This window comes from Microtus ochrogaster, chromosome 1 (assembly GCF_000317375.1).
Source record: "Microtus ochrogaster isolate Prairie Vole_2 chromosome 1, MicOch1.0, whole genome shotgun sequence".
NCBI lineage: Eukaryota > Metazoa > Chordata > Mammalia > Rodentia > Cricetidae > Microtus > Microtus ochrogaster.
The window spans coordinates 8,574,510-8,597,798 of NC_022009.1; the positions used below are offsets into that span (position 1 = coordinate 8,574,510).

Below are 23,289 nucleotides of genomic sequence, written 5' to 3' on the forward strand. Positions count from 1 at the left end.
TCTCTGGGAGTTCGAGACCAGCCTGGTCTACAAGAGCTAGTTCCAGGACAGGCTCCAAAGCCACAGAGAAACCCTGTCTCGAAAAAAAAAAAAAAAGATTTGTGATATCAAATTTATTTGTGAAACTCTGAAGAAGGAAGAAATAAATACCACTTTTATTCTCATACTTTAATATAGAAGTTATACCTACAGAGTACAATAATTTCTTAGTTAAGATGAAAAAGACATTAAGAATGTGTATGCTACTATGTATAAGAAAATATGTAAGCTTTGGTACTAGTTGTTGTTTAAGCGGTCATTGAGGGTTAGGGGCCATAGAATATATCTTCTGTTCACAAAAGGAGAATGATATATTTTTGATAGTGTTTATACTTACTTGATTTAGAAAAATTAAGTAAAGTTATTCTTACAGAAAAAAGGTTAAAAGACACATTTATGGCTATAATATTATATTGCTTTACTAATTTCTGTATTCATGATAGTTGATTTGTTTCTAAATAAATCTTTTTAAAATTTTAAGTACTCTGAAATTTATGTAATTTATAGTGAAAGTGTATAAAATGGTTTTGGTCTTTAAAAAAATGTTTGTGTTTAAGAGGAAGAATGTAGTACACTGAGAAGAGCATTGTACTTAATCAGGACAATTCTGGCATTATTGTTATTAATTATACTATTACTATTATTAATTATACTATTACCAAGTAATTTAATTCTGTGATAAAATCTGTTAAGTGCTCTCCAAAACCAGTATCATGATTTGCAAAAATTAAGAGTTTTAACTGTAGAATATTGAAGTATCCCTTCTGGATACTTAAATTTAATTTTTACTTAGCTAATAGTGAATGTAAACTTTTCTCTTCAGAATTTTTGAAAAAGATGAGCACGTATTGAACAGATCGTCTCAGAGTAGCCAGTTACTATCACCTTGTGAGTCTCAGAAATTTGTAAGACTAATAAAGATGCATTCTTCAGAACCAAGAGTTAAAGGTACAGAATTTGTTTATCATTTAGAAACCTTATTTTTTTTTTTTTTGTTTTTTCGAGACAGGGTTTCTCTGTGGCTTTGGAGCCTGTCCTGGAACTAGCTCTGTAGACCAGGCTGGTCTCGAACTCACAGAGATCCGCCTGTCTCTGCCTCCCGAGTGCTGGGATTAAAGGCGTGAGCCACCATCACCCGGCGAGACCTCATTTTTTTTACTTGACAGAGAGAAAATAAAAAGTAACTTTAGTTATCACTTGGTGTAAGCAATGGCAAACAATACTGAAGATGTATAGGTATGGGAAAGTAACATTTTAACTCTTCTTGAGAGCCAACAGCATATGACTTGTACACATATCTTTTCATTTTTGGAAAGGAAATCATTTGTGTAATGCTTTTTAAAAGTGTTATAGTCTGGTAGCACGAATGTCAGACGAGGATGATTAACTCTATACTAAAGGGACAGTTGTTGTAATATAGTTATGGTCGTTGAAATGTTTAAATAAATTTCATTCAATGGTCTGCAGATTAATCACATTGTATTAATTTTTTTCATTAATATCACTACTCTGTCTTCTTTAGAATTTTAGGAGTAGTTTTGTCACTTGGCCATTTTGTCATTTCACATTCATAATTATTGTAATAACTAGTATATAGTAGTGAATTAGAAGGCTTGAAATAATTTCATATTTTAAGATAAATACTCTTAATGTTGGAGAGGTGAAGGCTTGGTCCAGGTATGTAGCTCAATGACAGAGTGTAAGCTTAGCATATATAGGCAATGAGTTTAAGATCGTGTTTGGTTTTGTTTTTGGAATTAATTTGAAGTAATATATTTAATCTAGATAAAAAAGAAGATAATTCAGTCAATCAAGAAGAAAATTCAGTCAATCAGTCAAAGTTTTCTAGTAGTGATTTGAGACAAAAGGAAAATGATTCTCAGGTGTGTTTTTCTGTTTTTAATATCATAAATGTTTCCATTAAATGAGATAATAAATGTAGGTAGGATACAAGGATGTATGTGTGTGCTTATGTATACGTGCATGTACATATTAAATTAGCCACTACTATTACCTCATTGTCTAAAACATGTAGAGTTTCAGTATGGCATTCAGTATAAACTTCCCCTTGTGACTAAATATATAAAAAAAATTTAAAAATATCAAACCTGGTAGTTAGTAGATCAAAACTTTTGAGAAATGTCTGTTAAACCCTTCATTACAGTACTGATTGCAAAGGCTATAGCCCCAACATTGTTTCATAAAGATTTCTGTCACTAGCAAAATATCAGAAACAATTTTTTTCTTGTTTTTTCAAGATAGGGTTTCTCTGTGTAACAGTCTTTGCTATCTCTTTGTAGGTCTGGCTGGCCTTGGACTCACAAATCTCTGACTGCCTCTGCCTCAGGTGCTGGTATCAAAGGCACACACAACCAGGCCTGGTGACAATTTACTTATAAAGAGAAAAAAAAAAGTGTGACTCTTACAACAATATAGATTGTTGCTCTTGATTTTGGTTCACTACCAAAGCTTAAAGGTTCAAGACCCTATTGCTGAAGATACCATACATTTCCAATACAGGACTTAGAAGATTTGAGTTTGATCTAACCTGGAAGTGTCCCTGCTGAAAACTAGTTCTCTTGGTATTTAAAGATGCTATTTAAGCTGCCAAGAGAGAAAAACAAATAATATTACTACATCCAATAAGGCCTATGAACCACAACAGAGAGGTATATATCACTCTCTGCTTTATTCCATTGAGACAGTGTCTCTCACTGAACCTGAAGCTTGATATTTCAGATAAGGTGACTGGCTCATTGAGCTCCTGGGACCTGCCTGTGCCAGCATCCTATGCCCAACTTTTATTTGGGTGCTGGAAATTCAAACTCAGGTCCTCATGCTTGCACAGCAAGTGCATTACCAAAAGCCATTTCCCTAGCCCCTAAAAAGTACGTATATATACAGAGAGACAGAGACAGACAGGTCTTGAGATATAGTATTGAGTGGTCTCCAACCCAATTTCCTTTTGCCTCTGTCTTATAAGTACTGGGATTATAGGCATACATGACCAAAAACACACACGCACACACAAACACCACTTAACTAATTCTAAATAATTTGCTGCCTTGTCATAATGAAAAATAGAAGTAAAAAAAAGAACCATTTTCACTATAGTGGTATATATCTTTAATTGCAGTATTCATAAAACAGAGGCAAACAGATCTCTGTGAGTTTGAGGCCAACCTGGTCTACATAACAAGTTCTAGGCCAACCAGGGCTAGTAAAACCTTGTCTTAGGGAGGAAAAAAAAAGAACCCTTTCCTGGGAAAACTAGGCTGCCAAGGGAAAAGAAATTTACATTTCAGATAATTTGGGAGAGTATAAAAGAAAATAGAATTTATAAGATTTAACAAAGTACTATAAAACATGAAACAAACTAATTCTCAGAGCAAAATGTATTTTAAAAATAAACAGCAGAAAGTGAAAAAATTTAGATGTCAAGCATTTCTACTTCAAAATGTATACAATAGAGATTAGTAAACAGAAAAGGAAAAATTAGTGATATTAAAAGGTTTGGTTAATGAGTCTAAACAAATAACCCTTGTCCCCGCAAAACAGTGGCAGCAAAAGAAAAGATAGTGTGTTTATCTTCTGGATAAACAGAAGATCATCCTAAATGTAGAAGATAATTTAAAAAAAAAAAAACAGGGAAAATGCTACATAAGACTTTTTAAGCACTAAGTTTGGGGTAAGATGGATATTTCTGTAAGACAATTTAAGTTATAAACAGTCTGAAAAAAACAAATAAAAGAAAACCACAAGTATATAGTCTCCCAGGCAGAACAAATGCAATCTCTAATAGCTAGTGTATTCCTTCTCCCTGCTCTTCTCAGCATATAGACCTAGACTCAGGTTCTCAGGGAAACTCCAGAAAGCTTTCTGGATTGCATCAGAATGATGGTCCTGACTGTTGTTGTTGTTTTTCAAGCCAGTATTCACAACCACTGAGCTATCTTTCCAGTACCTGCTTTATTTCCTTAAAACCACTATCCTTGCTAGGTGGTGGCGGCACACGCCTTTGATCCCAGAGGTAGAGGCAGGTGGATCTCTGTAAGTTCGAGCTAGTTCCAGGACAAGCTCCAAAGCTACAGAGAAACCCTGTCTTGAAAAACCAAAAAAAAAAAAAAAAAAAAAGGAGAGGATACTCCAAGAACTGTCGGCCATCAAAAATTTAATTCACTTTTTGCATAAAAAGTAAAATGCATAATCCACATTCATAAAATGTACTATTTAATAAAGTGTAAGTTCAATGACTTTTCATATACAGGTTGCACAGTTGTCACCACTGATCCCAGAATATTTGTATCATCTCATACGTTTTTAAATGGACATAGAAATAAGGTAGTCGATAAAGAGAAAACAATATTCTAATACTTGATTAGTGAATGTGGGTAAGAAAAAATTTTTAAAGTTTACCTTCAGTGTAAAAAAAAACACAAATAATTACCATACTTGTCAAAAAAATACTTGTCAAAAACATCAAATTATGTAATAATCCTAAATTCTTTTGTTTCTCAGCATATATGCCTTTATGTTTCCTATGTAGTTATTTCAGCTAATGTGTGTAGTTGTAGATACTGATAATGGTGATGATTATGAGAATGAAATGCTAATGTAATTAGAGACTTCAGTGTAACTATGATACATGATTATTATTTTGTATAGGAAATCTAATACTTAATTTTTTCTTTCAGATATTTAATGACTCTGATATGGATAATAGTTCAAAATGTTCACATGTTACAGCTGTCAAAACTTCACAAGGTTTTATGCAATTCAGGTAATTTTTAAAATAAGAAAATGCCCAAAGGGTTGGGGTATGGTTCAGTGCTACTGTATGTCTGCTTTCAGTTCCTAGCACTGCCTCTCCCAAAGGAAAGAAATGTTATCATATCTGAGATAATTTGTAAATGTTGACTCTGAAATAATAAAAATTATATTTGTTGCATTTTAGGTTGAATCAATCAAATTGCAGTCAATGGATTGAACAAGGACTTACAGGTATTTACTGTTTATGATTTTCCTAATACAAGTTTTATCAGTTTTATACTAAAAAAATTATCTGAATTTTTCATCTCTGGTTAATGGATACAAATGTGGTTTAAGGATATATTTTTATTAAAAAATAAAATGAATACATTGACTTATAGAAAATTTGGAAAACAGAAAAATATAAAGGAAACAAAATATCACTAGCCAGGCATAACTGAGATAATACATCCTGATGTATATGTCTCATCTATATAGTTTCATAGTCTTTTTAATAACATGGTTATATTTTTTCTCTAGTCCCCAAAATTTGAATTATATATGTAATTTATGTACCATTTTTCTACTCAACAATATACAATCATTACAAATAAAAAATAACATGAAGTTATTTTTCATATCATTAATTTTATTTGTAATGACTGTGTAGTATTCCATTGAATGAATAAAGCAGATTTCAACTATTCTCATATCTACTTGTTTCCAAGTATTTTTGCTAATATAAATAATGCTCCTTATTTTATTTTATATTAATTTTTGCAGCTTTGACTATTTTATTTGGATGAATTTAATAGAAATGTTACTGGATATATATACATACATATATATACATTGAGCTCCTGTCTCCTCCTGCTTTCTATCCTATCTCCACCCAGCCATATCACTCCTGTTTCCACCTCCCTAGGCTAGGATTAAAGGTGTGGAATCCTCAGTGCTGGGATCACCTTCGTGTGACCTGTTCTCTTTTAGACAGATTCAATCTTGTGTAGCCCAGGGTGGTCTTGAACTAATACAGATCACTCTGCCTCTGTCTCTTGAGTCCTGGGATTAAAGGTTTGTGCCACCATTCCCTGGCTCCTAATGATTTAGCTCTGCACTCCAATCTTCAGGCAACCTTTATTTGTTAAAACATAAAAAAAAATTACATCTTCCCTTTTTTTCTAAAATAAAAAGGCTGTAATGAATATAAGAAAGACTATATATTAAGTAAATAACTATATAATATATACAATATAATATGTACATCAACAATGTCTAGTCCATTTGCATTTGACAAATTCAGATAAAATACTCCATTATCTATCCTATCTTGGTCAAGTGTTGTACATAATTCACTGTTTTTCTAACTTGTATTACCAATTCAAAATTATCTTTTCATGTCTCTGAACCTTATATACTTTACATTTACTTAGTGAATTTTTTTCTGGATCTGGTAAACAAGGAAGATTATAACTATAAAGTCCTCAACTCCCTCAGATACCTGAGAAGGAAATAATATTAATTGAGTAAGCAGGAAGTATGAGCAAGCGACTTCCAAAGAATGTGAGAAATGACAGAAACAGCTGACTGCCTGGATAGTCACCCAAGGTTTCTCCGCAACGTTGGGACACCAATCTTTGGCCTAAAGACTTAGAATATCCAACAGATTTTTCTATGTAAACATACCTAATATGACTACAAGTTCAGTTGTTATAGGTGACTAATTACTGACCTGCATTTCCTTATTATCATAAATAGCTGGTAGTAACAGTTTTGAAGGACTAGAAATTTGCATTACATTGTTAAATGAGCTGTATAGGTACAATATTTTGAACAAGATTAGAAACATATACAGTATGTTCTAACAAAATCTCAAATTTGTATCAATTTTTTATTGATTTTTATTGAACTCTACGTTTTTCTCTGCTCCCCTCCCTGCCTTTCTCTTCCCCCTTCATCCTTTCCCCCAAGGTCCCCATGTTCTCAATTTACTCAGGAGTTCTTGTCCTTTTCTACTTTCTACTTCCCTTGTAGATTAGATCTATGTAAGTCTCTCTTAGTGTCCTCATTGTCGTCTAAATTCTCTGGGACTGTGGTTTGTAGGCTGGCTTTCTTTGCTTTATGTTTAAAAACCACCTATGAGTGAGTACATGTGATAATTGTCTTTCTATGTTTGGGTTACCTCACTCGGAATAATGTTTTCTAGCTCCATCCATTTTCCTGCAAAATTCAAGCTGTCGTTATTTTTTTCTGCTGTGTAGTACTCCATTGTGTAAATGTACCACATTTTTCTTATCCATTCTTTGATCGAGGAGCATTTAGGCTGTTTCCAGGTTCTGGCTATGACAAACAAAGCTCCTATGAACATAGTTGAACACACGTCCTGGTGGCACGATTGAGCATCCTTTGGATATATACCCCAAAGTGGTATTACTGGGTCTTGAGGAATGTTGTTTCCTAATTTTCTGAGAAATCGCCACACTGACATCCAAAAGGGTTGTACCAGCTTGCATTCCCACCAACAATGTAGAAGTGTTCCCTTTTCCCCAAACCCCTCCAGCATAAGTTGTCATCAGTGTTTTTGATCTTGGCCATTCTTACAGGTGTAAGATGGAATCTCAGAGTTGTTTTGATTTGCATTTCTCTGATGACTAAGGATATTGAACATTTCCTTAAGCGTCTTTCAGCCATTTTAGATTCCTCTGTTGAGAGTTCTCTGTTTAGGTCTGTATTCCACTTTTTTATTGGATTATGTACTCTTTTGGTGACCAATTTCTTGAGTTCTTTGTATATTTTGGAGATCAGACCTCTGTCTGATGTGGGGTTGGTGAAGATCTTTTCCCATCCTGTAGGCTGTCATTTTGTCTCATTGACCATGTCCTTTACTTTACAGAAGCTTTTCAGTTTCAGGAGGTCCCATTTATTAATCGTTTCTTTCAGTGTCTGTGCTGCTGGGGTTATATTTAGGAAGTGTTCTTCAGTGCCAATGCGTTCAAGTATATTTCCCACTTTCTCTTTTGTAAGGTTTAGTGTGACTGGCTTTATGTTGAGGTCTTTGATCCATTTGGACTTGAGTTTTGTGCATGGTGTTCTATTTTTATTCTTCTACATGTTGATATCCAGTTATGCCAGCACCACTTGTTAAATATGCTTTCTTTGTTCCATATGATATTTTTTGCTTCTTTGTCAAAAATCAGGTGTTTGAAGAGGTATGGATTAATATCCAGGTCTTCGATTTGGTTCTATTGGTCCTCCTGTCTGTTCTTATGCCAGTACCGGGCTATTTTCAGTACTGTAGCTCTGTAGTAGAGTTTGAAGTCAGGGATTGTGGTGCCTCCAGAGTTTTTTTTATTGTACAGGATTGTTTTGGCTAATCTGGGTTTTTTGTTTTTCCATATGAAGTTGAGTACTGTTCTTTTGAGGTCTTTGAAGAATTTTTCTGGGATTTTGATGGACATTGCATTGAATCTGTATTTGTATTAATTTTTAAAATTTGTATACAATATACAAAAATTCAATCCAATGTAAATTATTTAAAACCAGTAATTGCTTTTTAAAAGTAGATTCAATAATCTACACTTTTTTCCTAGCATATCTTTATCCTCCTTTTTCCTTTTTAAGAACAAGAATCTTGAATCTAATTGCCTTTGTTTAGCTTTTTTTTCCTGACCAATACCAATAAAAATTTCTAACCAGACCCCCTAAACAATAACAAATATCCATAACCCAATGACAAAAAACACCCACCCCATCTCTTCGGAATGTGGGTGTCGTGTTCTTAAATTTGCTTCCTGTTGTCTGGGGGCGACAGCATATTTAGGGGATCCTGAAAAGAAAAAAAAAGGATTGTCAAGTCCTGGGACAGGTGGCTCTATCATTTGTTGTCCAGTTTCTGTGTAATGGGAGGTGCACGAATTGTCTCAAGCCCTAGCTAGAGTAGTCTATGAAGCCAGACCATCTCAACTTGTCACCTTGAAATTGTTCTGAGAAGTTTTTAGTCCTAAACTAAACTGAACTTTAGGTGATGTTTTCATCTTAGTGGTGTTATCATAGTTCTAGAGAAGTCGTCAATGTGGGACCCTTCTTTTGGAGACTTCAAAGATCATTGTTAGGCATGCTCATGGTTCACTGAAGAAAACTGATAGAGACTCAAACCCAAAATCATATACAGGAAGGTAGATGAAACCTTTTCCTAGACTTAGTACTTTATATGACCAGTAATATCATGACAAAAAGTTTAAATAAACATATATATATATAATATATATGTTATATATATATATCTTATACCTTAAGAAAATCTGTTAAAGAATCTATATAAACCTAAAGGATTATGAGATTGGTAGCAATAAAATAGTTCTTAAAATTTTGTTTTTCTTCTATCCCATATTAGGTGGCTCTTCTGGCATGAGACAGAAATTTTGAATTTCACTTTAATAAGTGTGGTTGGGTTTAGAGAAGGAGAGAGCCACACTCCAACTCCAAAGCCAGCTTTAATCTTTAACTGGACTAGAATTACAAAAAGACCGTTTGCATTATATGTCTGGAGAGAGCAGCATAAACAAACATTTGGGAAGATTTATGAAATTTTATACTGTTGGAAATGTGATACACCTATCAGCCAATTTATTCTTTGAGACTTTTTCTAGATTTGTCCTTTTTCTTCAGCTATCTCATTTGTCCAGTAGTCTTCAGATTTCTCAGCTGGATGTTTTTATTCTCCTGAAAAGACTAAAACAATACCCTTTTCCAACCCTAATTTTGGGGAGATTCTCTTTAGGCAAGTTATGTCTGATCAAATGAAAAGCATTTATTAGTTTTATAGGTTAGTTTAAATGGCCATGCTGCTTGATGAACTAATTCTTCTCTAATTAAGAGTTGTCTGTTGTTCAAATCAAATCTTTATCAATTTTGATGGTACCCATAATTTTTCTTCTTCTGTGGAAACAAAAGCAAAAACCCTTCCCCAACATAACACGTCTTGGTTTCCTTTCTGAGGTCAGTACATCTTTATATTGACTGATTTAATTCTGTAGTTTTTCCTACTATACAATGCCTCTCCACAGCTGTTGTTCCTTTATAATTAACAGTTAGGAAATTTAAAGTTAATAAAGCATCATACAATCTATTTCTGGGCAGTATTTACCATCCCTTTCTGTTTGTTTAACACATCCTTTATAGTTTGATTTGATCTTTCTGTAACTGCCTGGCCTGTACGATTGTGTGGTATACATGTAATATGTTTTATATTATGATAAGCTGTAGTAATAAGAGCGGCGGGGCTGCTCCCCAGCACCCCGCTGCCCGCACGGCTAGCTTTATACCCTAAATAATTACACGGACACTGTATTCTTTTAATCACTGCTTGGCTCTTTAGCTCCAGCCCTTTTCTCGGCTAACTCTCGCACCTGGACTAGCCCATTTCTAATCATCTGTGTGTAGCACCCCAAGGTGCGCTTACCGGGAAGATTCTAGCCTATGTCCATCCTAGGTTGGAGCTTCATCGCGTGTGCCTCAGAGAGCAGAGCTCTTGCCTCTGCCCGCAAGAGTGGAGCATCGTGTCTCTCTGAAGCATCTGCCCCCGAGAGGAGAGCTGTCCAGTCTCTGAGCTCACTTCCTCTTCCTCCCAGCATTCTGTTCTGTTTACTCCACCCACCTATGTTCTAACCTATGAGGGCAAGCAGCTTCTTTATTTAATTAACCAATGACCTTCCTCCATCAATAAGCAAAAAACCGTTTCATTTTCTTAGAGACATATGCTGGAGCATTGTCTGTTTTTATTTGAACAGGTTTACCCATGATGGCCATAACTTCTGGCAAATGTGTGATTACCAAATCAGCTTTTTTCAGGACTCAAAGCAGTTGCCTATTGAAAACCTGAATAAATATCAATTGTGTGGTGTACATATTTTAGTTTCTCAAATTCAACAAGATGGAACACATCCATCTGCCATATTTCATTTTTTTTGAGTACCCTTTGGGTTACTTCCTGCAGTAGTGGTGTTTGGTTGTAAAAAGAACAAGTAGGACATTTCCTTAAAATTTCCTTTTCTTGTTGTCACATGATAGAAAAGTCTTTTTTTTTAACCTTTGCTATTGACATGATTTTTTTTTATGAAATACTAATGCCTCCAGCACATTTCCAATTAATAATTGATCGATTTCTGCATTACCTTGTTCTAGAGTGTGACCGTTATTCCCAACTGCATCTAACCTCCCTGGGAGCAGAGGGTGAGTCAAAACAGAGTACTACGACACAAACACCAGGAGTTGGTGAGCAAAACTCAGTTTCTTACAAAAGGGGATAAGTTATATAGGGCAGAAATAGCAGTGATTGGAGGTTGTGCTATCATCTGTCATGTTAGCATTGTGTGATAGGCTCTGGGTTTGTGTCAGTCATTGTTGGCTTTTGGGCAGATTATGAAACTAGCTTTGTGGGAGCTCCTTAGTTTTGCAGAAGTATTTTTACTGCATGAGCTTGCTTTTTGCTTTGTTGGCATATGCTTGCTATACTAGAGAACCTGGCAGACCTGTATGGATCAGATGTGTGTTATGGAATATATATATATGGGAGGAGGCCTATTTCTTATTATATCTTTTAACTGAATAATGAAGTCACTTCTGTGTCATCTGGTATAAATTCAGCAGTTTCAATATGCAAAACAACTCTTTCTGCATATTGCAAATCTATAACTATAGTGAGAGGTTCTTTAAAAATGCCTTAGTACCATGGGAATAACATATAATTCTGACTTTTAGACAGAATCCATTTTACTTTTCTGATTTGTAATGTGCCTTTCCCTATTTATTTGCATTAGTATAGAATGTAGGGGCTCTAGTTATTGGTGTATCCTATAAAATGTGAGGAAGGATCTAGCTAGTTCTCATTTTAAGTTGAACTCTCATGTTTTGGGGATAGTTATTGCTAATATCTCTCAAAAAATTAATATAAGTTCTTTGCCAGGGTTCGCTTTCTGCCCATAGTTTGTCAATTTCATCATTATTAAAAGAAATTATTGCAATATTTTCAGCTGGGTCTATTCCTGCTCAATTTTTGTTTTAGAATTAACTCAGAGACCTTTTCCACATAAGTTTTTAATTTTTTACTCGGCTTATATGGTAAAAAGATCCATTCTAAGATAATATCTTCCCTCTGCTTTAAAATTCCTGTAGGGGAATGTTTGGAGGGTACTAGACCAGAATGCAGTTAAGATTCAGATCCACATGATCCACATGTGCCTTCTGTAATTTCTCTTCAATCAAAGCCAATTCTCTCTCAGTTTCAGCTGATAATTCTCTGGTAATATTTAATCCCTGTCTAAGGTTTTGTTTAAATTTAATCAGGTCACCAGGACCTCTCTCAATAGTGCACTGTAGATGGGAAATGTTTCCTAACAATCTTCGGAAGTCATTGAGAGTCTGTAATTGATCTCTCCTAATTTGCATTTTTGAGGTCTAATATTTTGTAAACCTATTTTATAGCCTAAATAATTAATAGAATCTCCTCTTTGTATTTTTTTTCAGGAGCAATTTGTAATTCCCAACAAAGCAAAATTTTCTTTACTTCTTTTTTTTTTTGGTTTTTCAAGGCAGGGTTTCTCTGTGGGTTTTTTGGAGCCTGTCCTGGAACTAGCTCTTGTAGACCAGGCTGGTCTCGAACTCACAGAGATCCACCTGCCTCTGCCTCCCGAGTGCTGGGATTAAAGGCGTGTGCCACCACCGCCCGGCTTCTTTACTTCTTTATATATTGTTTCTAAAGTATCTACATTTGAATCAGATAACAAAATACTGTCCATGTAATGATAAAGTATAGATTCAGGAAATTGCTTATATATTATTTCCAATGCACAAAATATTGGCACAAGGTGAGGCTATTTAACATTTCCAGTGGGAGAATCTTTCATTGATATCTAATAGCAAGCTGAGAAGTATTGTAATTGAACACTGTGAAGGCAATTTTTTCTCTGTCTTTTTCTTGTAAAGGTATAGTGAAGAAACAATCTTTTAAATCAATAACTGTAAGAGACCATCCTTTAGGCAACAGAGAAGGCAGAGGAATGCCAGACTGTAGAGAACCCATTGGCTGAATCACCTTATTAACAGCTCTTAGATCTGTTGCCATTCTCCATTTTCCAGATTTCTTTTTAACAAAAAATACAGAATCCCAAAGGCTGGTTGATTTTTTTTAATATGCTGAGCATTTAACTCATAAACTCAGCATAGAACTGGTCCTGTTCTAGCTGTTCTGAGGCCTGCCGTTTCTTTGTTGTTAAAGACCATTGCTTAATCCATACAAGTTTGTCTATTAACCATTTTAAAGGTAGGGCTGTTGGTGCCTTTGAAAGATCAGTAGCTGTTGTGGCCTGTTCTTGTACAATCTGAATGGTCGGTGACTGTTCTTTATAATTCCTTCTTATATTTTCCCCAGAAACATGTTAATTTTTTTCCTGCACAGTTAATCTGAGTATTCCATTGCTGTAACAAATCACGTTCACACAGATTTGTTAGTATGTTAGCCACATATGGCTTTACTTTTCCTCTTTGTCCTTCTGGCCCTATACATTCGACAAATTTCATGATCTGCTTTATCTGACATAAAGTTCCAATCCCTAAAAGCTAAACATTTACCTCCTGAAGAGGCCAATTTAGGTGCCAAGATTCTGATGAAATTATTGTTACATCTGCACCTGTGTCTACCAGACCTTCAATGACATAATTTATTCATATTTTTAATTTTGGTCTTTGTTCATTTAATAGAAGTTTGCCAAAATACACATTTTATGGCCTTCTAAACTTTTTGTTCTCTCTTCTATAGCTGTTCTATCATCCAAAACAGTTTGGTTTCTTACTATAGGCATTAGGTTCTTTAATTGCTCTGGGAAGCAGTTTACTTCACAATGACAGGAAACAGCTGAACAGAATTTGGCATAGGCGCCTGCCAGAGGCCTCTCATGGAGTTTCCCAACGACAAAGGATTACTTTGAATGTCCCTTGTTGATCCACATTCATTTTTCTGATGTCTACCTTTGCCACACTCTCTGCATAATACAGAAAAGAAGGGTGTTCTGTTTGGATAATGCTTAGAGAAAACATTGTTTCTAGGAATACCCTGTTTACAGTCCCTTTTCAGGTGACCTTGTTTGCCACAATTGAAACACATGACATTTTGATTTTTTTCTCAAAAATCACCTCTCCTATCCAAGCATCATCATTGTCGTGAGATTCAATATTGATTGTATATTGGATTCATTCCTCCAAGGGTGCTGATCTTGTCTTTAAAGGCCTAATTATTTTTTTGCATTGAGAATTAGCATTTTCAAAGGCTAGAGATTTTATTGTTATTTTTTTTAGCTTCTGACTTTGGTGTCACTGTTTACTGCTAATGTCAACCTTTGTAAGAAATCAGTGAAAGTTTCTTTTGGACCCTATATGACTTCCATAAATGACTCAATGTTCTTTCCTAGTCCTTCAATTCTGTTGCAAGCATTCAAAGCTGCTGCATGGCATAAAGCCAGGATGTGGCCATCATACTGTGATTGTCTTTCTAAATTAGCATAATCTCCTCCAAGAAGTTGATCTTGGGAGATTTTCATACCTCTAGCTCTATTCCATTGTTCAGTGATCTTAGCCTCCTGTTTTCACCAGGTCCTTCATTGTCATTGTGGACCAGGCTCCAAGACTGCTGTAACCAAGTCTCTCCAGTCTTTAGGAGACTTTCTATTACAAGTTCACCACAAACTTAACATCTGCTTCACAAATGGTGAATGCATGTAATATAAGACTGTTGCTTCCTTGAATCTCCTTAAATCTAACATTGCCACAGGAGTCCAATCAGCTCTTACAGAGTCTCTGTCATTTGGCAAGTCCTGTAAAGTTACTGGATATATTAAGGTTGGTTGTTTGAAAACTTTAGGCTGTTCCTCTCTAACTTTATAATTATATGCTGAAATTGATTCTCTTTAAATTCCTCTGTCTGGATTTGAATATCTCTATAATCTGTTTTGTTAAGTTTTTCTAAGGCCTTAGCCGGGCGGTGGTGGCGCACGCCTTTAATCCCAGCACTTGGGAGGCAGAGGCAGGCGGATCTCTGTGAGTTCGAGACCAGCCTGGTTCCAGGACAGGCTCCAAAACCACAGAGAAACTCTGTCTCGAAAAACCAAAAAAAAAAAATTTTTTTCTAAGGCCTATATCTTGGAAAACAACTTCTTAACAGATAAAATAAGAATTATCAAAATGACAACAAGGATTATAAAAATGATAATTAATAGTATGTCAATCCGAGTTAATTATCTCTTTATTTAATTGTTCCATTTTTGAAGCATGTATTACATAATCATACAGAAACTTAACTTTCTCTATCATAATTGTGTTTCCCATTTTCTAACATGGGAAAAAACTCCCTCATTTAACTAATTCCTTCTTTTAAGAATTCCCAATTTTCTCACCAAATCTGCCAATGATGACAATATGAGGCTGAGTGCTGTTGCATAGAACAATAAAAGTCTGACAAGATTTCAAGGCAGCTACCTAGTTTGGCAGCAGCCCAAGAAGGGGATCCAGGGAAAACCCATGAGGAGTGAAAAAAGGAAAACCTAGCTGGTGAGGTGATGACACCGAATGTGATAGCTTCTGCCTATGCCAGTGGTTGCAAAGCCACAACAAGTATGTTTTTTTTTTTTTTTTTTTTGTGAATTCATAGCCCAAAAGTTGGGTGCCAAATGTAGCACAAATACTAATGGGTCTTAATAAATAACACCCAAAGTCAGATATTAGGGGGTGAAAGCTGAAGGATCAGAGAAGCAGTGTGGCCAGCCACTATAGAGATCTTTTACCTCTACCAGTGCTCAAACCAAAAGTCCTCAGACTGTGTCCTCAGACTACATTGAGCTCCTGTCTCCTCCTGCTTTATATTCTTCTTTTCACCCAACCATATCACTCTTGTCTCCACCTCCCTAGTGCTAGGATTAAAGTTGTGGGATCCCCAGTGCTGGGATCACCTTTCTGTGTGTTCTGTTTCTCTTTTAGACAGAGTCAATCTCCAGTAGCCCAGGGTGACCTTGAACTAACAAAGATCCTTCTTGCCTCTGTCTCTTGAGTCCTGGGATTAAAGGTTTGTGCCACCACTCCCTGGCCTCTAGTAGCTTAACTCAGCACTATGGTCTTCAGGCAAACATTATTTGTTAAAACATAAACAAAATATCATTACACATACATATATATACATATACATATATATATATATGTATATATACATGTATATATATACATATACATATATATGTAAATATATATGTAACCTATTAATGAGTAACATTATCCTCTGTATCATGCTTATATTGAAGTCATCATTTTTTTTTTTACCTTTTTGATGTTTCCAATGAGTCATTCTGATACTATATACAATTTTGTAAACTGGGGGTGGAGAGATGGCTCAGTGGTTAAGAGTACATCAGCTCTTCCAGAGGACTCAAGTTCAATTGTGACCCACAATGACGACTTACAACCACCCATAATTCTAGCTCCAGGAGATCTGTTGACCTCTTTTGGCTTCCTTAGGCTGGCACACATATGACATACATTCACGTAGATACATACCCATAAAGAAAAATAAATCTCTAAAAATATTTTTAGATACATTCTTTTTCAGAATTGTCATTTTCTATCAGCCTGTTTTTCTCACTTTCATTGTTCAACTGAAACAACATGTGTATCCTATACACCTGAATACTTTCTTTACTTTTCTCTAAGAGAAAAAAAAGTCATTATGCCTTTTCTGTGCTTGTGATCTGCTCCAGCTGTATATAATCCTCTGCATGAGCTAAGCTTATTGCACTAGACAGGAAAATATAATTAATCTCTTAAGAACAATGTACCTTTGACATAGAGATGTTGGGAAATGTATTAAATTGGCATAGAACTGTGTTAAGCATGTGTAATGAAACTTCATACTTAAGAAGACCTGTAATTATTTTAGAAAAAAACAGACTTTCAACAATCGCTAAACCATATTTGAGGAAATTAATATGTGGTAAAAAGTAATAGCTGTGATTTAAGTGCAAGAGGCAAAAGGTACAAAGCTTTCAGAAAGTATTTCAATTATGGCTTCAAGAGAGGCATTTCCAATTTTTAAAGATTTATTTACCTTTTGATTTATTTTTAATTATGTATTTCTTTGTATCAGAGTGTGTGGGTATGTGCACATGAATGGAGGTGCCCACAGGGACCAGAAGGTGTTGGATCTACTGGAACTAGAGTTATAGGCAGTTGTGAGGTGGCCTTTATGGGTGCTGGGAAACAAATTCAGGTCTCCTGAAGAGTACTACTCACTCTTAACTGCTAAGCCATCTTTCCAACTCTCAAGAGAAAAGATTTCTCAAATAATAACTAAAAGCCTAATTAATAAAAACTGATCATTGGTTATATTAAATAAAAATTCTGTTTATCCAAATATACAATAAAAAGGAGACTGTAGAGATAGTTCAGGGTTAAGAGTACTTGTTGCTCTTGCAGAGGAGATCTGGGTTTGTTTCCCAGCATCCACATTGCCACTAATAACTACCTGTAACTTCAGTTCCAGAGGATCCAACGCCCTTTCCTGGCCTTTGTGTGCACTGCGCATATTCAGTAGACAGACAAACATACAGGCAAGACACATGTAAAATAAAATATCTAAAAAAAAGATACAATAAAAAAGAAAGAAAATGAGTCACAAAGCCAAAGGATATGTTCATAATACATAAATCTGTCCAGAATAGTTCCACAAGGTGTAAAGGACGTTTACAAATCAGGCAGATAAAAGCAGAATATGTCAGAATAGAGGCTTGGGCATGACTTAGTAGGTAAACTACTTGGTATGCAAGTGTGAAGACCTTGTTTAGGATCACTAGAAGTCACAAGATTAAAGGCAGTGGTTGAGAATCAGCATTGTCTTCTGACTTCCATATGTGCACACACACACACACACACACGTGAATATCTAAACAGACATACAGGAAAAGAAAAGAAAATTAAAACTTGGGAAATAGAAATATGTTATTTGTGACTGGAGAGATAGCTCATTGGTTAAAAGTACCGACTGCTCTTCCAAAGGACCTGGGTTCAATTTCCAGCAACCACATGGCAGCTAACAACTGTCTGTAACTCCAGGATCTGACACCCTCACAGACAAACATGCAGGCAAAATACCAATGCACATAAAATAAAAATAAATAATTAAAAAAGAAATATGTGAATTGACACTTTGAAAGAAACTTCTGGCAGATGAACATGTAATGATGCTTAGCAAATCATGGAAGTGTAAAGCTACAGTGACTGTTATACATTTGCCAGATCCGCAAATCTAAAAAGTCTATCAATATTATTATTCATGAGAGTGTTGAGTAATAGGTGCTCTCATAAGCTGGTGATATGAATCATAATTAATAGATCACTGTATATTGAAACCACCTAAGTTATAGCTAATTTTCTGAGATTTCATGATTTTTACAGTGACTAGTTTTTTCAGCCAAAATTGATACAGTCATTTTAGAAAAGTTTGGTACCTGATATTGGGAGATACACATACATACTCTGTGTCTCACAGTTACATCTTAAATATATACTTGGAGAAATAGAAATATGGATTATATGTAAAGAGTGCCATTTGTTGTAGAATGCATCGATAAATGGAATATTTATACAAGTATTGAGAAAACTGTGTCTGCATGCAGTAATATGGAAGAATTGCATAAGCATATGCAAAACAAAAAGAGAGACATAAGATCTATGTATAATTTGCCGTGACATTTTAAAGCAGAAAAGTAAATTGTTTAATTTCATAATAAAATTGCATAAATAAAGTAGTTCGTTCTTGTATAACAAATAGATGCTGGGTGTGGAAATAAAGAGACAGTAAGACAACTAAGAGACTCAAATTATACTCCACAGGTAAGTCAAATGTTAGGTTTTTAGTTTTTAAGCATAGTATCGTAATTTAAAAAATTATTCTGTGCCCATTTATTTTTTTAGATTTTTTACAAATAAAATTATGTAAGATGTTATTAGCTTGGAAGTCAGGTTCTAGAAGGTTAGAAATTTTATTTTTCAGTTTGAAAAAAGAATCCATAAAAATTTATATAAACAAATACCAAAAGGTTTTCACTCATAAGTGATGATACATATTGAGATGGAAACCAATTCATGACTGAAGAAAATAATTTTGTTTGATGTGATTGAATGATTTGTTATAGCAATTCAAGAGCAGTGATTGCCATGAAAGTATTTTGACAATATAGTAAAATATACTTTATAATATATGGAAAGCTTTAGTGATGACTGACTAAGGTACCAAGGATTAAAATGAAAAATGATAAAGTAGTATTCTAATGTAAAGGAAATACAGATAATGAGCACATTATATTTCTTTTACACAAACCCAAATTCTTTCTGTAGTAGGATTTGGTATCGTCATATATGATAAATCTATCTCTCTCTCTCTCTCTCTCTCTCTCTCTCTCTCTCTCTTTCTCTCTTTCTCTCTCGGTGTGTGTGTGTGTGTACAAAAATGAGGTTAAAAAGTTAGTATTCAGGTTCTCAATCTTTAGAGATAAAGTAGTATAAAATTATAATGGCAGAAAATAGAAAAGTAGGCAATTGTCTGTTAATATTCACCTTAAAGGGCTGGAGAGATGGCTCAGCGGTTAAGAGCATTGCCTGCTCTTCCAAAGGTCCTGAGTTCAATTCCTGGCAACCACATGGTGGCTCACAACCATCTGGAATGAGGTCTGGTGCCCTCTTATGGCCTGCAGACATACACACAGAATATTGTATACATAATAAATAAATATTTAAAAAAATATTCACCTTAAAGCACAGTTACTGGAATAACTTCATAAGAGAGTTTTATTACAGTTCATAATCTGAGAGTTCATGATTAGTTGGTCCCATTGCTTTGGGCCAGTAGTAGTGTACAAATCATGGCAGAGTGCATGGAGTCAAACCCTCATTTTTGACCAAGAATGTTTTTAAAGAAGAGATCTCACAGTTGTTTTTAGAGCATGCCACCCACCATGATCTAAAGAACTCTCAGATCCACTTCCTAAACTCTTCACTACCGCCCAGGAATGCCAGGTTGGGATTAAGCTTTCAACATAGATCAAGATTATAGCATAAAGCAATAAACAAAATTGATTAAAAGAAAATCTCCTTTTCATGGAGTTAGCAGAATATAATGTGGAAATTTTAAAAGAAAAACCATTCCTCAGTATTTTCCTTTGATTTTAGTATGTTTTGGTTATCATTTGCTTTTTTGTGTAGAGATAAGAGAGATGGGGCTGAGAAGAGAAGAATTTACTGACAAAATAACTGGTTTTCTATTTTTTAAGAATATGTGTCACTTCACCAGTGCTTATTTTCCTTATCTATGAAGTGATAACAGGCTAATGTTATCAGGCTAATGCATCCTATCTTATGCATTATATGTGTGTTCTTTTATTAGGTATTAACAGTCATTGTGAAAAGTGTTCTCTTGCTTTCCTTCTGTAGGCAATGCACATAGAACGCTTTGGAAAATCAATAGAAAATAAAAGTACTGAAGATGAAGAAAGGGCTGAGAATTGTCCAAAAACTCCTGAAACTCCTTTATTTCTAAAATCTCTGGACACTGTGAAGACATCTGAGTCTGTAGAGAAAATGCAGTTCCCTAACAGCACCTTCTTTGAAATGTAGGAATTCTATTAATAATTCTAATTGAATTATTTATGCATTGAGTTATATAAATAATTTATAGGAGTAGTAAAATATCTAATTAATTAGAACTTGAAAAGATTTTAGTATTTCAGTCATGAAAACAAGGAAGAGACCATGTACCACATTTGTACAGTTCTTAGTGTCCTGCCATTCTTGTTTCATAGACTCTCCTCCCTGGTTTTAGTTTTTGTTTGGGGTTTGTTGGTAAAGTGATAAAGATTCTGAGTATCCAGTGTGACGATATATAGGTTTCAGATTTTACAAAGGGTAAAAATGTGGAAATTTTTTTAAAAATCAAGCTCAAGAACTACTGATACATGTGGTGGTTGTGGACCACTTACTGAATAATGTTTCAGCAGTCAGTCAGTTTTCCATATATGTAGTGTCTGAAGCAAGAACCCCCACACCTTTTTTTTGTTGTTTTTTGAGACAGAATTTCTCTGTAGCTTTGGAGCCTGTCCTGGAACTAGCTCTTGTAGACCAGGCTGAACTCGAACTCACAGAGATCCGCCTGCCTCTGCCTCCCAGGTGCTGGGATTAAGTGTCTCTAATTAAATATACAACATTGGAAAGCACCGACTGAGGGTTTTCAGCCAAGAAAGCAAAGCTGCATTTAGCCTTTGGGTTTAGTTCATTCTGTTGCTTAAAACAGAACCCTAAGTTCCTCTTAGACCTAAATTTTGCTTTATCAGGTATCTCTCACCTGTGTTCTACTCACGTATTTTAAATTACTACTAAGAATTTTATATATGAGTGCCATGCATTTGGCTTAAGTAAAATGTATTCAAAATAAAACTTAACATCAAATCCTAAAATTGTGAATGAATGCTGTATTGTACACTAAAACTCTGGCTGAGAACATTATGATCTGTAAAGATACATGATTCATTTATGATCATAGAGATTGCTATGACAGTTTTGTCAGACTTATATATAACTATATATATTTATCTGTGATTGGGTGGCTGGGAAATGAACCTAAGGCCTCACTCTAAGTACACACTGACCAGAGCTATACTCCATCTTAAAAAAAAAAAAAACAACCCAACACTTTATAAGCTGGATGGTGGTAGTGCGCACCTGTGCCAGAGCTACATAGTGAGACCCTGTCTTGAAAAATTAACCAACCAACAAATAAAAGAAAACAAAAACACTTTCTAGTGCTGTGTGTATAAGCAACAGTTGGGTATTTTGTAATATTGTTCCTTTTATTTTACTTTGTGAATCACTGGTACACTATTATTTTATTTTATAGATGAGGAAACAGAACCATAGGTGATACATCCAGTCTGTGTTAAAGTTGAGTTGTTTTGTTTTGTTTTCTGAGACAGGGTTTCTCTGTGTAGCCCTGACTGCCTGGAACTCGCTTTGCAGACCAAGCTGGCCTCTATCTCAAAAGATCTGTCTGCCCCTGCCTCCTGAGTGCTGGAGGCGTGCGCCTCCACCGCCTGGCTTAAAGTTGAAATTTTAAATTCAGACCATTCTGGTTCTATATTATATACTGTATTGTTTAATTATTTATTCAAGATCATTTCTAGCTTATCTTCTCTTATGTAACACTCTATAATGTCTTCTCATTAAAACATGTCTTGTGACTAATTTTCAAGATCTTTGAAGACAGTGTCAGAGATAAGAGCTTAGATTTTGAATGTGAATTGCTGCATCTAAATTTTAACTTTGGTACTCACTATTTTTTTAAGCAAATCACTTAACATTTCTAAACTTCAAAATTATTCGCTGTAAAATGAAAGTGATAATAGTAATACTTGTTCTGATCGATTGTTGCATACTTACTTATGTAAATAGCTGGAATAATGCTGACAGCATTTCTCAGTAAGAATTCACAGTTATTATCCCCAGATAGATTTTTATATTCCCTACTCAAGCCATCATTTCTCCGTAAGTTTGTTACTTTAAAGCCTACTTCCAGCTATTTCTTTACATATTCTTACCTGTATACCATTGCCTATAGTGAACATTTATAACATTTTGGCGATTTTTAAATCTTTTCTGTAACAGAACAAGAAATGTAGTACCTGATGGACAAAAACAAAAGGATTCTCCTGGATTCTCATTTCTTACGAGTTATACTTCTAGATCACCTGGACTAAATTTATTTGATTCCTTTGTTTCTGATTCAGAAATCTCATCAGATCAGGTAAGATGATTTATTTCTAAAAATCTACATCGGAGCTTTAGGCAGTTTTAGTTCTTTAGTACCAAGCTTTCTTGGGACAGAATATGTACAGAGGCAACTTAAAAAACAATGCTATAATATAACTCAGTGATAGAGTGCTTGAGGCCTGGGTTCCACTTCCAACATGGAAAAAGGTCTGAGTATTTTTTCATTCTTAACTTCAGACAATACTGATTCAGATTTATTTATTAAAAGAAAACATTGAGGCCAGAGAGATGGTTCAGCAGTTAAGATCACTAGATGCCCTTCAGGAGAGCTGAGTTCAGTTTCTAGCACCTATGTTAGGCAGTTCACAACCATCTGTAACTCCAGTTTGGGGGAGCCAACAGCCTTTTCCAGCTCCTCAGGGCATCTGTACATACATGGCACACAAACATATACACAGAAATACAAATAAATCTTGAGAGAGAAAATCTCCATCTGGGATATGGCTCACATAATGGTAGAGTGTTTGCCTACTATTCCTGAAGTCTTGAGCTTGATTTCCAGCACCCAAATCAAAGTAAATAAAAGAAAGAAAAACAAAAACCTTAAGATAGGGATGATCTAAATTGTAGTTAAAGGCAGATTAAAATGAA

At 34.9% G+C, this 23,289-nt stretch overlaps 1 protein-coding gene across 1 annotated transcript in view; it reads left to right on the plus strand.

Annotated features, from left to right (window-relative positions):
* Positions 1-23,289, plus strand: part of C1H14orf39 (chromosome 1 C14orf39 homolog) — a 42,390-nt gene that overhangs the window by 12,612 nt on the left and 6,489 nt on the right. Inside the window, exons 10-17 of the mRNA XM_013354246.1 lie at positions 863-987; positions 1,846-1,922; positions 4,734-4,819; positions 4,994-5,040; positions 10,972-11,061; positions 18,653-18,714; positions 20,311-20,489; positions 22,528-22,672. Coding sequence (XP_013209700.1) covers positions 863-987; positions 1,846-1,922; positions 4,734-4,819; positions 4,994-5,040; positions 10,972-11,061; positions 18,653-18,714; positions 20,311-20,489; positions 22,528-22,672 — 811 coding nt within the window. The remainder of the gene's footprint in view (positions 1-862; positions 988-1,845; positions 1,923-4,733; positions 4,820-4,993; positions 5,041-10,971; positions 11,062-18,652; positions 18,715-20,310; positions 20,490-22,527; positions 22,673-23,289) is intronic.